Raw genomic sequence first — 14,772 nt, forward strand, 5'->3', positions numbered from 1 at the left:
AGAGATTGGAATAAATGGAGAGCTCAGTTAGATGAAGAGGGATTAACTGTGCAGATTGAGCAAACACTTCTCTCATTGAACAAGTGGTTTTATTGAGGATTTAGCAACTCCTGAAAATATTGATTACTTATCTGTTACTTAGAACAAAAATGACAGAACATGTTCTAATGTTTGTGTAACCTGTATGCTGGGCCATGAACCATACTGTCTGAAGTGTTCAGTATTCATATTAATGCTTTGCTATAGATGTTTTAAGACCTGACTTTAAATGCAAAGCAAAACAAAGTGTCTGTCCTGTTTCGAATAGATGTCATCTTGCTGTGTGGAATTTAATAGAAGATTGTATGTCTATTGAATGTAGTAATAAAATCCTAAAATGTTGTTAATTTGACATTTCGAGAAGAGCATATTCACACTTTTGCTGTATTGAAGGTTTGCTTATAATGTTTGTGTTAATGTTGCACCAACTTGAAGTTGCTGGTTATTAAAATGTTAAATTAAAATAAGATTGGTCTGTATTGAGTTGATGTTAGCTGGGTCAGCAAGAGGGAGCTACAATTAGTCTCAGTGTCTTTGGACTAGCACTGAGTCCTCTATTATCTTGCCCAAGTCACTATTCTTCATGTATGAGCCAAGATAGGGTGTTAGCAGGCTCCACACATGCACGCGCACACATGTACATGTTGGATAAGGCTCAGTAGAATGTCCACCATGATTGAATAGACTCACTGTAACTCGCACATGAAATGATGGCAACTTGGGCAAGATGTGATGCACTAGATTTCCAGCCATTTGTAATTAATGGACATAAAGTCTGGCCCCATGTAGGACTATCCAGCACCACGGAATCATGCACTACCATAAGTCAGCACCTTTGAGACGAGTGGAGATATTTCTTTTTTATTGGGGGGTGAACATTTGAGAAGGTAATGAGACTGGATACAGTATGAATTTTTTTTTTCTCCTCCATTTTTGGACTGCTTAAATCTTTTGTAATCAGGACCAATATTATATGCTGTTTGTAATTTATGTTTTTGATTCCCAGAGCTTCTTGGCTTTTTCAATTTTTGACTACTAATGCTACTGTGCTGTATTATGCCCCCTAAATTCATGGAATTTTGTAATTCCAATTCACACACTTCACAGAACCTACAATCATTTGAGTTTTTGCACTTTGATTAAGGTTTCGACTTGGTAGTCTGTCTCTGTGCTGATTTTGGTGAATAACTGCTGTAAACTTCGCAGAACCCATAATAAATACTTGCAATAACTTTTTTTTAAAACTTCGCGATTCCCATTATATTTCCAGAACACATTCTTTCTAAATGCTTTATTACAGAAATGTAGACTTCAATATGATTTCTAACATCTAGAATTGAGTTGCTGATGAAAGTTGCTGCTGAAAAGAGACTGTAAAACCGGAAAATCCATTAAATACAAAAATCTTAATGGTATAGTTTACTATTTTACTACCTTTAAAGGTAAATGTTTGGTCTGTGTAGATGTACGGTCACTATTTTCTTTAGTGAAATGTCCTCTTTCTCTGGGAAGGGATATAGTAGTAGTCTCATTTATAAATCCAGTACATCTATAAATAGGCTATATGAACTTCGCCAATTGTTGCAGAAAAATTTCCTGGAGTTTGTTTGAAATTATGTTTGGTCTCAGAAAAATCAAGATGTCATTCAATGACCCTGTGATGAATTGTTGTGCTATAATTATCTGTTGATTTTACATAGCAAAGCTGACACTCTTCTTCAGTTATTGGTTCACATCTATGCTAGAGTTACTCTGCAGGCTTTAAGTGATGAGAATTATGTATATGTACAGTTAGTATATGTGCTATCATGATGCTAGTACTCCTATAGCTCTGCACTCTGGTATATTATGCAAATTACTTTGGATTTTTTTCATCTCCAAGTATTGTTTGAGTGGTCTGATGGGACTCCACCATCATAATAGCTGTTTCTTCCTCTGTGACTACATCAGTCAGTAGGCCTAAACATGTCAATCCTGTCTATGGATGGTTAGTGTACCTTTTTTAAAATAAATGTTAATCTAGATTTAAAATGACAAGTTGTAGATATGGCTAAAGGGGAATAACCTTCTACTGTAATACAGCTTAAACTATCCAAATCCTGTTTCTGTAATGTTATGATTCTTTTTCTGTTCTGATACATAAATTTTATGTGGGGAGAAACCGTTTCCTTTGTGGTTGAGTCCAGAACAAGGCGGCATAAATATAGGATAGCCAATAACCTATAACAGATCAAATAAAGAATTTAGGAGGAATTTCTTGCACAGAATGCTGAGATTGTGCAACTTGCTGCCGCATGGAGTGATTGAAGCAGATAGCTTTGATACATTTAAAGGGATGCTTGATGTATTCCGGATCAAGAAGGGAATAAAGGGATATGGGGGGCAGGATGGGAAGAGGCAATTAGAATGGGAGCAGGTCCGTGTGGAATATAAACACTGGAATAGACCAGTTGGGCTAAATAGCCTGTTCCTGTGCTGTAGATTCTATGTAATTTATAAGTATGACTTATTTCTAGCTAATTTGGCACATTGGGCTGAATTTTAATGGGGAAGATGGGTTGGGAGCAGGGTGGGGCTCTGACGCGGTCGGGATACCCAGGAGAGCAGGTTTACTGCAGGCACTGCTGAATTTAACGACATGGCCTGATTTGCATGGAAAGCCTCTGTTTCCCACCGCAGCCAGCCAGATCGAGAAGTAGGTGGGTAGGCCTGCGGCACTTGGGGTTGTGAAGAGATCGCGTGCCGGAGGAGCAAGGGGCTTGTGAAGAGATCGTGGGCCGGAGGATCAGGGGTCGGGGTGTATTAGAGATCGCGGGCTGGAGGAGTGGGGGGTTGTGAAGAGATCGTGGGCCAGGAGGAGCACTGGGAAGGCCACAGGAGCAGGGAGGTCGAGTGTCAGCAACGAGCGGCAGCCAGAGGAGTGGGAGCGGAGTTAGGCCTCGTGGCGGGGATCTGAGGCCTGGGGGGGGTGGGTGGCGGGGGGGGGGGGGGGAGAAATCAGAAGCGTTGGGTGGGGCGGTTTGGAGGCCTAGGGAAGGGAGGCCTCGTGGTGGAGATTGGGGGAGGGGGTTAGGCAGGGACCCTGGATCCAGGAGGTCAGTGTAAAGGCACTTACCTCCTGGATCCAGCAGTCCTCGCCTTGCATTAGCTGACGGGTTTCATGAGGTGTGGAAAACCCAACCAGCTAAAGATAAATGCAAAATGGACGTTAAATCGGAGGCTTCCAATAAATAAAGACCCACCTCCTGGCAGCGGATTGGCTGCCCGCTCCCTGTCCCGCCTCTGTTAAAACCAGAAGTGGGCGGGTTGGAGGTGTGTTCAGGTCGGGATTCAGATTTTTAACACTTTAAATTCTCACAAGCCCCCAACTCACCCGTTTTTTAGGCTAAAATTCCCCCCATTGTATCTGTTTTTATTTGATTTTATTTGTAAAATTGAAATCCATTAAAAAAAAAATTAAAATCTGAAGAAACAACAGCAAAAACAAAGTGGACTGACACCAGCCTATAGTGAGGCATGTCTCTGCAAACCCATTTGGTGTTTTCTCAGCTTTGTGTTCATCATGATCTGATGGCTTTCTGCCAGCTCATCTATTTTAATGTCTCAAAGCTGTGGTAATACTACAGTTCTAGTTTATAAAGCTGATTTTTAAAATCTGCTTCTTTTCACTGCTAGAAATTTATGAAAGGTACCAACATTTTATTTTGCTTTATGATAGTAAATAATTCTTTATTTAATAGTAAATAATCTTTTCCTCAATACACAAGATACTTAGCGTTACAGATGAAGTCATTTTAGCATGGTCCTTTCCAGATCTTTTTAATGAAAGCTTTGGAAAGCCATAGAAGTCAGCAAACATTTGTTCTTACACCCAACTGCTAGTCTAATATTCAAGTTCAGTTTATTTTTATGGTTTGCGCAAGTCCAAAACTGAATGTGAAGCAGATACTCTTCATGGCACAAATGTAGTTCAGCGACAGCACAAAATATAAAAATCATTATTGTAGCCACAAGTTGATTGTGGTTAAATTTGCATGCTTTTAAGTATTAGCATGAAGTCTCATGAATGGTCATTTTACTATAGCTGATCTTTAAGTCTGCAAAGTATAACTGAATAGTGATTAAATACTAAATAAATGATGTTTGAATGCATGGCTTACTGTGTGTGGTAACGTACTTGGTGTGGTTTTACCATGTAATCTGTGCCCAGTACATAAAAGGTGGGCAATAGTAGCTTCCAGTAGAATAATAAATTGTATTTTAAATCAATTTAAGCAACAACCGCCATGAAACCACTACAGGAAACTTTTTTTTATCCGGCACCGACGGGACCGACGTGGTGCCGGTTCATCAAAAATTCCGGATAACCGAGCGCTATGGTAAAAGATAGGGAGAGCTGAGAGCTCCGTATAAAGCAACAAACCCTGTTGCTTAGCAACAGGTTCAGAACAATGGCCACAAGTTGCAAGCGTCTCTGTAGCTTAGCAACAGCTGCAGCCACACCCTTGCACAGCAACAGATCGATGAAGGCAAGTAATATGAAGTATGAACCTACTCCTGAACTTTGCCGGTTAACCGAGATTTCCGGTTATTTAGGTGCCGGTAAATCGAAAGTTTCCTGTAATATGGAAATTCAAGGGCAATATGCTTATTTGGGTTTAAAGTTTCAGTTTTTAACATTTTGATTTTATTCTGCCTGAATGAAATCTTTGGTGACTGCTCAAATTACATTCACTTTACTACAGTGTCCAAGCATAATTAATTAAATTGTGCATCCTAACACTTCAAATATAATCAGTTAGACATGGCACTACCAAAAAAAACCTTCTCTGCCTGAGTTAAATCATTTGATGTACAACATTAAATTTCATAAAATGAATTTATAATACTGTAAAATGACATTTATTGAAGGTTTTGCAAGACAGTTGATACTAAAATGTTCCTGTATAATGCACTAAATATCTGTTTTATATGATTATGGGAGATATTAATTATGTCTATGTCCATCAGTAGTCTGTTTTGACCATCTTCTAGCTTTCATGGTATATATACTTGTTCAAACTGTAGTAGGCAGAAGCGATGAACTATAGACCCTCGAGTTTTAAAGTCACTGACCTGGGGAAATTACTAAACAGTACAGTATTAAAAAAGATTAACCTGGGATGCAGGGCAGTTGGTATGGTGGGGAGGGGACAATGGCCCTGAAATTGCGGTCTCCGTGACGGTGTACGAGAGTACGCCCTCGTAGCCTATTTGAAAGGCCCTGCCACTTCCGGATTTCCGCAAGCGCTTGCGCATGCGTGAAATCCGGAACTTGCGATCTGTCATGGTACGCCTGCAAATTATCCACGCAATTCTTACAGCTGGTAAAAGCAGGCGTAGAACCTGCTTTCATCAGCATAATAAGGGTATATATAAGGCTTAAATAAAACATTTAAAAATTCAAAATTATGCACATACACTTTAAATGAACTAATGCAAATATTGGCCTGGATTAAGATGTTTAAAATTATTTAGCAAAAAATTAAATTTTTATTGGGTTGGTGCAATGAAGAAACTTATGAATAAAATTGCAATTCAGTACATTGTATAATTATTTGGGGATTCCATTGCATATCATTAGGGGAGACCCTTCGTAAATTATTGCAATGGAATCCTCCTTTGTCATTGGAGGACTGGGCCCATGGATCCCAGGTACGCTTCCGAACTGCCTGCGTCCCTGGGATCCGTGGGTCTTTATGTTGCCGTTCGCTTGGAGGCCCGAGACCGCAACTCTCCGCAGCCTGGTCGCCAGGAGGTACTTTAGGAATTGTTTCATGGATCGGAGGCATTCTCCAGAGGTACGTCTCCGACTGCAATTTCTAGGCCATTCTGTTTGAGAAAAAATGAGAATTGAGGGAGGAGAACAAAAGGGCATTGGGAAAGAGGAGAGGAGTGTTTTATTTCAGGAACATAGTTGAGTAACAACAGAAAATGCTGGAAAAACTCAGCAGGTCAGGCAACATCCGTGGAGAGAAATTTGAGTTGACGTTTCGGGTTGGACCCTTCTTCATAGTTGAATAAGTTCACATTGCAATGTGATGGGGCTATTCTATCTGATCACTAAATTGCAATCAGCTAAGTTGTGGTTAAGGCAATGTAAAATTGGTAAACTGGGTGCATACATTTTTAAATAAATCTGTCATTGAAGAAGACTGTTTTGGGTGACCCATTCCCATCCTTTATTCTTATTAAATGTTATATACATATGAATAAGGCTAGTACGTTGTCATGGAAAATTTTGCTGAAAATTACAGGACAGGTGTGGCTAAAACTAGGAAAATCACCCTTACCCCTCAGTCAGAACCTAATTGACAGCTCTGGCACAGGTTTTCTCAACTGTTATTCGAGTGCTGGAGTAATCCAAATGCCTGCTTTATAACTGGAATTTTCTTGACCAAGCTATAGGCGGTGAAGCAGTAGTCTCCACAACAAAGGTGGCTAGAAGCTGAGGAATTAGCTGATCTGACAATCCTGACATTGAGTGAGCATGTCCATCCTCTTTAAGCTTCTGCTTTTGCTGTACAGCAGGTCCCCAACTCAGATGCTGCAACGTTTCTGGTCAGATATTGCAATCCTCATGACAAAACTGGATGCTATGACTGATCGCAACCAGACTGTAGCCTGTATAGTGTTAGCCATCGATTGTCATTGGTTAGAAGAAGGGAAAAGAAAACCTGCTAAACTTCAGAGTATTTCAGTTAATCTAGTGGTGGAGAATTACACCAAAGCAAATAAATGACTGAAGAGTCAAAGCATCAAAGTCCTTGCCTGACACATAGGTGATGAAAGGTTTGGTTTCAGTGCAACCATTAAAAGATTCCAATGCTACCGATACTAATATTAACTAAGATCACAATCCCAATTTAGACAGATGTGATGAGTCCAGGCACAGGTTAAACAGGATGTGGCTTTGTTAATCAATTGCTCCTATTGATTGGGTTCACTGACTGACGATATGCCCTTAAAATCTATTTAAAAACTGCGGGGTAGAGTTTCTACTTTGGGCGCAATTGCTGATTCCGGCGCAAATTGTGCCCGTTTTGAAAAGAGTTTTTCCCCCAAAGTTTCCGCTCAAACTCATTTGCATATCGCCAAACGCTAAATGATAGAATCATCGAATGGTTTACAGCATGGAAGAAGGCCCATTCGGCCCATCGAGCCCATGCCGGCTCTCTGCAAGAACACCTCAGCTAGCCCCATTTAGGGCGCTAACGGGAGGCGCAAAGCAACCAAATTTTTCCCCCAATATCTTTAACCATCTGTGATTGCATGGCAGAGTTCAAACAGGTAGCCAAAGTTGTACATCCTTTGGCACTTCATCAGTAGTAGAAGACTTTGCTGGCTTCTTGGCACCAACCAATATTGCTGACCCTTTTATATTGTGCAGATTAGCTGAAGCAAGTTGCATCTTTCAAAGTTCAAGTTCTTTTCTCCCAACAGCTATTCCTTGTATAAGCAGCTGGACAATGGTCTCCGTAGACAGACTAAGGCCACGATTTCGCCATCAGAGGCGTGATCGTAGCGGGCGAGGTGGTTGGTGGGTCCTGGTCCCGCTCCCGGCTCCAGCCGCTCTATGAAAAGGATTTTCCCCTGATTGGGCTTGTTAAGCCTGCCATGCAAGGTTCCCATCCAATTAAAAGGAAGTGGGTCTGATGACGTCATTTGATGCGTCATCAGCCGGTTTCCTTAAAGGGACCATGGCCACATTCATTTTGACAGCTCTTCTGTCAGTGTTCTGCAGCACTGAGGTGCTGTAAACACTGACGAGCACTGCACAAAGGTGGACGGCTGCACCCAGGCTCTCGCATGACTCCCTCCATAAGCACAGCATGCAGGGAGGTTCTCTTCCCTTCCAAGGGCAGAAGAGACCTCCCCAGGACACCAAGGCAGCCTGATTGCACAGGAGGGCAAAAGCAGGGATGCTGTCAGGAGTACCTAGCTGCAGTGGCGCAAACCTTTCATTGATCTCAGTAGATCACAAAATGTTATTGCAAAGCCACACTCAATCTCATCCTGCTGTGCCACTCATCACATCCCCATTACTCTGCCTTCCCTACCCTACTCCTGCATATCCTTACTCACACCAACTTACCTTGCACCTCCACCCATCCCTCTCTATCTACATTATCACATCCCCATCTCACTAGCCACCCCTCACACTCGCCCTCATCATAGTCCAATCATACCAACTAACAACACACGAGGGTAGGCACTTGGGTGTCTTATGCAATGTTCATGTAAATTTTCTGTTAATGTGTTGTCAAACATTGAAATCTTTATTTTCAACACTTTGCCTTATTGGACAGATCTGTGCTTACCTTTGGAAGTGTCTTAGTGAGTTGCAGTGATTGTTGAAACATAACTTTCCACCCCCATCGCCCCCCCACCCCCACCCCCACCCCCATAAATGTGAAGAGTGTGAAAGGAATGGTTTGGACATTGTAGGGATGCTTTATGGTGCTGGTGTGGAGTGGTGTCAACCTGGCGCATCATGTGGCAGCCAGGATATATAGCGTCAAGTGAAATAAATTTGGCCATGTTGATGCCATTGCTGGCCTCCCGGGCAACAGTGTGGTCGGATGCTTCAGGCCTGTGTCCTGTGCAGCATCAGGTGATTGCGGAGAAGGTTGGTGGTGTTGTTTGGGGATGTTGGTGTTGGGGCTGATCGTGGAGGGATTCAGAGGACCACGGTGAGATTTTTTCAAGGGCATTGATGTTGCTGGAATAGATGGCAGCTGAACTTGAGATGACAGATGCGATCTGTTGCTCCAAGGAGGTGATAGTGGACAGAGAGTTTACTCCAAAAACTTCCAAACTGCATACAGCTCAAAAGTGCCTTCCAAATCCTGAAGTCTCGAGCATCTGACATTGGAAAGTGAACAGCTGTGAAATGGTAGCTTTCATACCACTTTTGCAGCTGTCACCTATTCACAGGAGACATAGTGAACCCGACCTACTTACCTGACGTGATCTCCGAACAACATGACCCTCGTTTAAAAAAAAGTGGTAAAATAGAAATAGGCTGTCAAAATAGTAGTTAACAAGCGTTTAACTAGCATTTAACTATCTTAAATGCCTCCCCCGCTGCTTGGTGTCAGGTCTGTTCTGAATTCGCAGACCCGACACTTTGGAAACTTACATGGTGGCGGGTTCCCAACCCACTGTCAATCATTTCAATTTTGACAGTGGACCCGCCTCCAAACACACACTCTGTGCGCTGGCAAAATTCAGCCCAAGTCTCCTTTGAATCAAAACCTGTATCTTTATTCTCTTGTTGTATTTGAGTTATTATAGTTCAGGTCTAACAGTTAAGCCCAATCATAGTAAATTTCTTACTAGACAATACATGGGATGCCCATTATATTTCCCATCACCTTAGACAGCAAAAGTATCACATGGCTAGACTACTTTAGACAAGCTAAATTATTGTTCTGGATTTATTTACATGGAAATACATGGAAATATTGACATAGGCAAACTACTAAAATCCATGATACTTTTGAATTTCCACAGAGCAGGGACCAGTCCACAGAACACTGATATACTCTTTCTCAGAAATCTGCAGCTTTTTTGTCTCTTGGACAAATTAGTTGAACGTCCTCTTTCCTTGGTGCATAGTCCTTATTTTTTTCATGATGTGATGTTACAGATAGTGTATGTAAGTCATACATACTCAGAGTTAATGGGGGAGAAATTTTACTCGTGGTCATTCGTTTGTGCATGAAAAACAGCCGACCTGGGGATGAATCCTGGGGGGGTAGGGTGGAGTTGGGGCACCTCAGCTGCCTCATTTACATGGTTTCTTGGAGTGGCTGCAAGAAAATGTATCTTTCTGTCATGGCGTTTGGAAATCATAGCCTCAACATGCAGATGGCCTAGGACATATTTAAATATAATTGCCTTGGCCTGTATCCATGGGTAGCAGTTCCTTCTTTAGTGCCTAAGGTTCAATTGCACCTGTCTTTTATGTCGCCTTTGCTCCTCCTCTTCCTCCTCCATTTTATTTCTAGTTAGTTCAAAATAGTATAAAAAACCCACAAATTTTCTCAATTTTGTATAGGATAAAAACTCTGGTTTCATCAGAAACTGCATTTGAACTTCAGACAATCTGCTAGTATCTAAACTAACATATTGTGAGTAATACATATATACTTAGAAAATAAGTATGTGTGTATGGAGGGGAAAGAGGACTCTACTTCTTGGAACATAAGAATTATTAGGAGCAGGAGTGGCTATATGGCCCCTCGAGCCTGCTCCGCCATTCATAAAGATCATGGCTGATATTTGACCTCAACTCCACTTTCCCGCCCGATCTCCATATCCCTTGATTCCCCTAGAGTCCAAAAATCAATTTCAGCCTTGAATGTACTCAATGATTCAGCATCCACAGCCCTTTGTAGTAGAGAAATCCAAAGATTCACAACCCTCAGAGTGAAGACATTCCTTCTCATATCAGTCTTAAATGGCCTACACCTTATCCTGAGACTATGCCCCCTAGTTCTAGACTCTCCAGCCAGGGGAAACAACCTCTCAGCATCTACCCTGTCAATCCCCCTCAAATATGTTTCAATGAGATCACCTCTCATTCTTCTAAACTCCAGAGAGTATAGGCTCAATCTCTCCTCATAGGACAACTCTCTCATCCCAGGAACATTATTTTTAAATATATATATATTTTTTTTATATAGTTCAGCGATCCCCTCCTATACCTGCACAGGAACTAAGTCAAATTCTGAAAGCTGGATATTTGGAAAAACGCCGAAAAGGTAAGGAACTGTTTTGTACTGGTTGTAATATGTGACAAGACCAAAGCTATTACAGTAGTGTGCTAATGCCACTAATATACTTGTTTTACAATAAATCTTTCAATTGTCAATTATTACAGACCCCTTAGGGACTGGCATCAGCTGTCTTTTTTTTGTGCAGGTGTCCTTATTTTCAAAATGGTCATTGTACGTACTCTTTATAAAAAAAAAATCCCAACAATCTTGAAGAACCAGCTGAGATTATGATCAGCACCTAATCAGCTGCAATAAAAGATAAGAATCCCCCTTCCCAAACACCAGCATTCATCTCTGTTCACTTAACAGTTTTGCAGTCTAAATTCCAGTTTCATTTCAAACAGCTCTCACTCGGAGCAGACTGTAACTTCAGTAATGAGCTGCATTTCTAAGTTCTACTTATCAGCATTAGGGGAGTCACAGGACAGAAAAGGGTGTAATGTAATGACTGGTTGTGCCAGTATATTGAAACTTCCCAAGGCAAGACGTAGAACAGATTGAGAACATTTGGGAGGAGAAACACAACAGGTCACATTATATGTAGAGTGAAGCTACAGTTTTCTGGTTGAGCAATGAGTTTGCAGGAAGGCTGATTGATGGGCAAGCCTGAGTGTCTCAGCTATCACTCTATAGAGCAGAAAAGAGACCTGGGACAGCCACCCACCTTCACTCTCCAAAGCCAAAAGCTTCTCAAAGAAGCAGATGCACCATCAGAAGCCAAGGGAATGAAGACTATGAAAAGCTCAGGGGGAGAGGAGCTGCCAGCAGCCACTGAAAGAGTATATGGATGCGACACTGGAACAGAAAAGGACCGCCCCTTTTGCTGTTTGCACCCGCTTTCCTTGATTTTGGGAGGCTGGTGAGTAGGGTTGCCAATTCTGGTTGCAGGCAATCCTGGAGGTTTGACCACATGATATCTGACCATTTTACACCTGATCATGAGCCTCCATTCCCCAGTCACCCTCTCTCCCCTGAGCCCACATTCCCCCAGTCTCCCCCTCTCCCCTGAGCCCCCATTCCCCCAGTCTCCATCTCTCCCCAATTGCCAACTCCCAGGGCCCCTCGAATGCTGACTCTGGAGCTTCCCAGATTACATTTTTACACAATAATTGACTTGCATTTAATTTAAATACTCATTCACTTCCACTTGTATTGGCAACGTAAGCAGCACTAATAAATTATTTTCTTCAAGCTCATTGATACTTATTTTTAACCACAGCAATTGGTTTGTGTTTATTGCAGATCACAGCTTCTTTGGATCTGAATGGCAGAAACGTTGGTGTGTACTTAACAACAATGTCTTCTATTACTATGGAACGGAAAAAGGTAATATTATTTTTCCCCAAAGCAAAATAAAAATGAAACACTAATCTATGTGGTTTGATTTCCTCTATACTTTTTTTTAAACCTGCCCTTCTCTACAGAGCTAGCATGGGTTATTGGAGCTGTTGGATTTGGCATTACTCCTTTCAAATGTGAATTGCAAAATCCCACCATATGAATTCCTTTTTTGTCATTCTAACATTCCTCACACATTAGAAAGTTGTACAACAAAGTTGGGAATTGCATGGTATTTTTTGCCCTTGCATCGTTGGGACCATCCCCATGTGACCCTCTGCTTCCCTCTTGCATAAAGCTCTAGGACCTACACGTTGGCCCAGAAATTCAGGTCAGAGGCTTCCCGCGGGTGCAAGCCTCCGACCTGCACTTACCGACCGCAGTGCATGCAGGAAACCAGCACTTTCGTTGGGCTTGTGCATGAGTACCCAGCGTGTACTCACCCGTGGGGACCCGAAGTTCTGGCCCAATAACTCCGCCCACCCTGCCGTTTGGAGAAGGTTCTCTAAACTCTCGGCATTGCTTTTCTTTTTACTCAAGCAGTCCATGCAGTTTTTAGTGAGTTCTAGGAAAGAACAGAAGAGTTTTTAGCTGTCTTGGGCTTAAAATCCACTTATCTCAAAGTCTCTTGAGTGTGATTCCCTTATACCATTAACAGGACAAGCCCATAAAGTGATAAGTATGAGTTTCTTGGGTGATCCAGTGAGGACATGTGTTGCAGAAGTGACATCTGCAGAATATATCTTCCCCTTTAAAAAAAAAAATCCAGCCCAGTGGTGGGCACTAATCCTTTCCCCTGCCCCAAAAATAGAGCTTTGCACATTAGCTTTACCCTTAGTCCCAGTCTCATGGATTCATTTACAATTTAGAGCTCAGAATTCTACCTTTGAGCAGGGACCCAGACTCTAGCACAAAGACATGGTATTATTAGTGCAGGGGACCTCAGATGCATTTTATTGGTTCCTGCTATAGGCTTAACATTCAGACCTAGACCCAGTAAATAATGTAATCTGGAGCCTACTGAGAGAAGCTTTCATATACCCTGCTAATTTGTAGTTGTAGTGGGATACATTAGATCTTGCTCAGCCACATTCCACTTGCCAGGTGGGTGATCAAATAAAATAAACAAAACAAGAATACATAACAGAGGTACAAAAATGAAATGATAATTAATAGACAGTGATGGACTGGATTGATTTCTACTCTTGCCTGAACCAGAGATTTGTGGTAGGGAATGGATGCTACTGTTGATTTGAAGGTGTAAAACAATGCAAGAAGTGTAATTTTCCATTGCAGATGTAAAAGTGAATTCTTCTTAGGCAGTCCCCCGGAGTCGAATATTGTTGGTTCTAAGGTGAATAAGAGTCCTATACAGGATCAACAGACTCAGCCACAGGTGGGGCAGGTAGTGATTGAAGGGACGAGTGGGTGGAGTGCTTGGTTTGTCATACGCTCCTTCCGCTGTTTGTACTTGGCCTCCATGCGAAGAAACTCCATGTTTGGCACCTTCTCGCATGCTTCTCCTCCAATTTGAGCGCTCTTGGGCCAGGGATTCCCAAGAGTCGATGAGGATGTTACATTTTTTCAAGGAGGCTTTGAGGACGCCCTTGAAGCGTTTTCTCTGCCCTCCTGGAAATCGCTTGCCGTGACGGAGCTCAGAGTGGAGTGCTTCTTTCGGGAGTTTTGTATCGGGCATGCGGACAATGTTGCCCGTCCATCGGAGCTGATTGAGCATGATCAATGCCTCAATGGCGGGGATGTTAGCCTGAGAGAGAACACTGACATTGGTAAGCCTATCGTGCCAATGGATTTGCAGGATTTTGCGGAGGCAGCGTTGGTGATACTTCTCCAGTGCTTTGAGGTGCCTACTGTACGTTGGCAATCTCTCTGAAGCATACAGGAGGGCAGGTATCACTGCTGCTCTGTAGACCATGGGCTTGGTGCCGGGTTTGAGGTCTTGGTCTTCAAACACTCTTTTCCTCAGGCAGCCGAAGGCTGCACTGGCACACTGAAGGCCATGTTGGATTTAGTCATCGATGTCCGCTCTCTCTGACTGAAGGCGCCCAAGGTATGGAAAGTGGTCCACACTGTCCAAGGTCTCGTGATGGATTTTGATAGTCGGGAGGCAGTGTTGTGCAGCGGGGGCAGGTTGGTAAGGGGAGGTGGGGTGGCTATGTTAATAAAGGAAGGAATCACTAATACAGAGAAATGATATTGGGTCAAAAGATCAGGATAATGAAACAGTTTGGGTGGAGGTAAGGAATGATCAGGGGAAAAAAAAAATAGTGGGCGTAGTCTATAGGCCTCCGAACAGTGGCAACTCTGTTGGACGGAGTATCAATCAGGAAATAGTTGAGGCTTGTAATAAGGGAACATCTATAATTATGGGGGATTTTAACTATCATATTAATTGGACAAATCAAATTGGGCAGGGCTGCCTTGAGGATGAGTACATTGAGTGTATTAGGGATGGGTTTCTTGAGCAGTATGTAACTGAACCGACCAGGGGGCAAGCAACCTTCGATCTGGTCCTGTGTAACGAGACAGGATTAATTAAAAATGTCCCAGTAAA

General features: G+C 42.4%; 1 protein-coding gene across 2 annotated transcripts in view; it reads left to right on the plus strand.

Annotated features, from left to right (window-relative positions):
* skap2 (src kinase associated phosphoprotein 2) overlaps positions 1–14,772 on the plus strand; it is a 380,245-nt gene that overhangs the window by 181,458 nt on the left and 184,015 nt on the right. For both annotated transcript variants that reach the window (XM_085988646.1, XM_085988647.1), the window contains exons 5-6: positions 10,770–10,847; positions 12,105–12,188. In XM_085988646.1, the coding sequence (XP_085844772.1) occupies positions 10,770–10,847; positions 12,105–12,188 (162 nt within the window). The remainder of the gene's footprint in view (positions 1–10,769; positions 10,848–12,104; positions 12,189–14,772) is intronic.

Source organism: Somniosus microcephalus, chromosome 5 (assembly GCF_052327205.1).
Source record: "Somniosus microcephalus isolate GS21.2 chromosome 5, FLI_Smic_1.0, whole genome shotgun sequence".
In the NCBI taxonomy this organism is placed as follows: domain Eukaryota; kingdom Metazoa; phylum Chordata; class Chondrichthyes; order Squaliformes; family Somniosidae; genus Somniosus; species Somniosus microcephalus.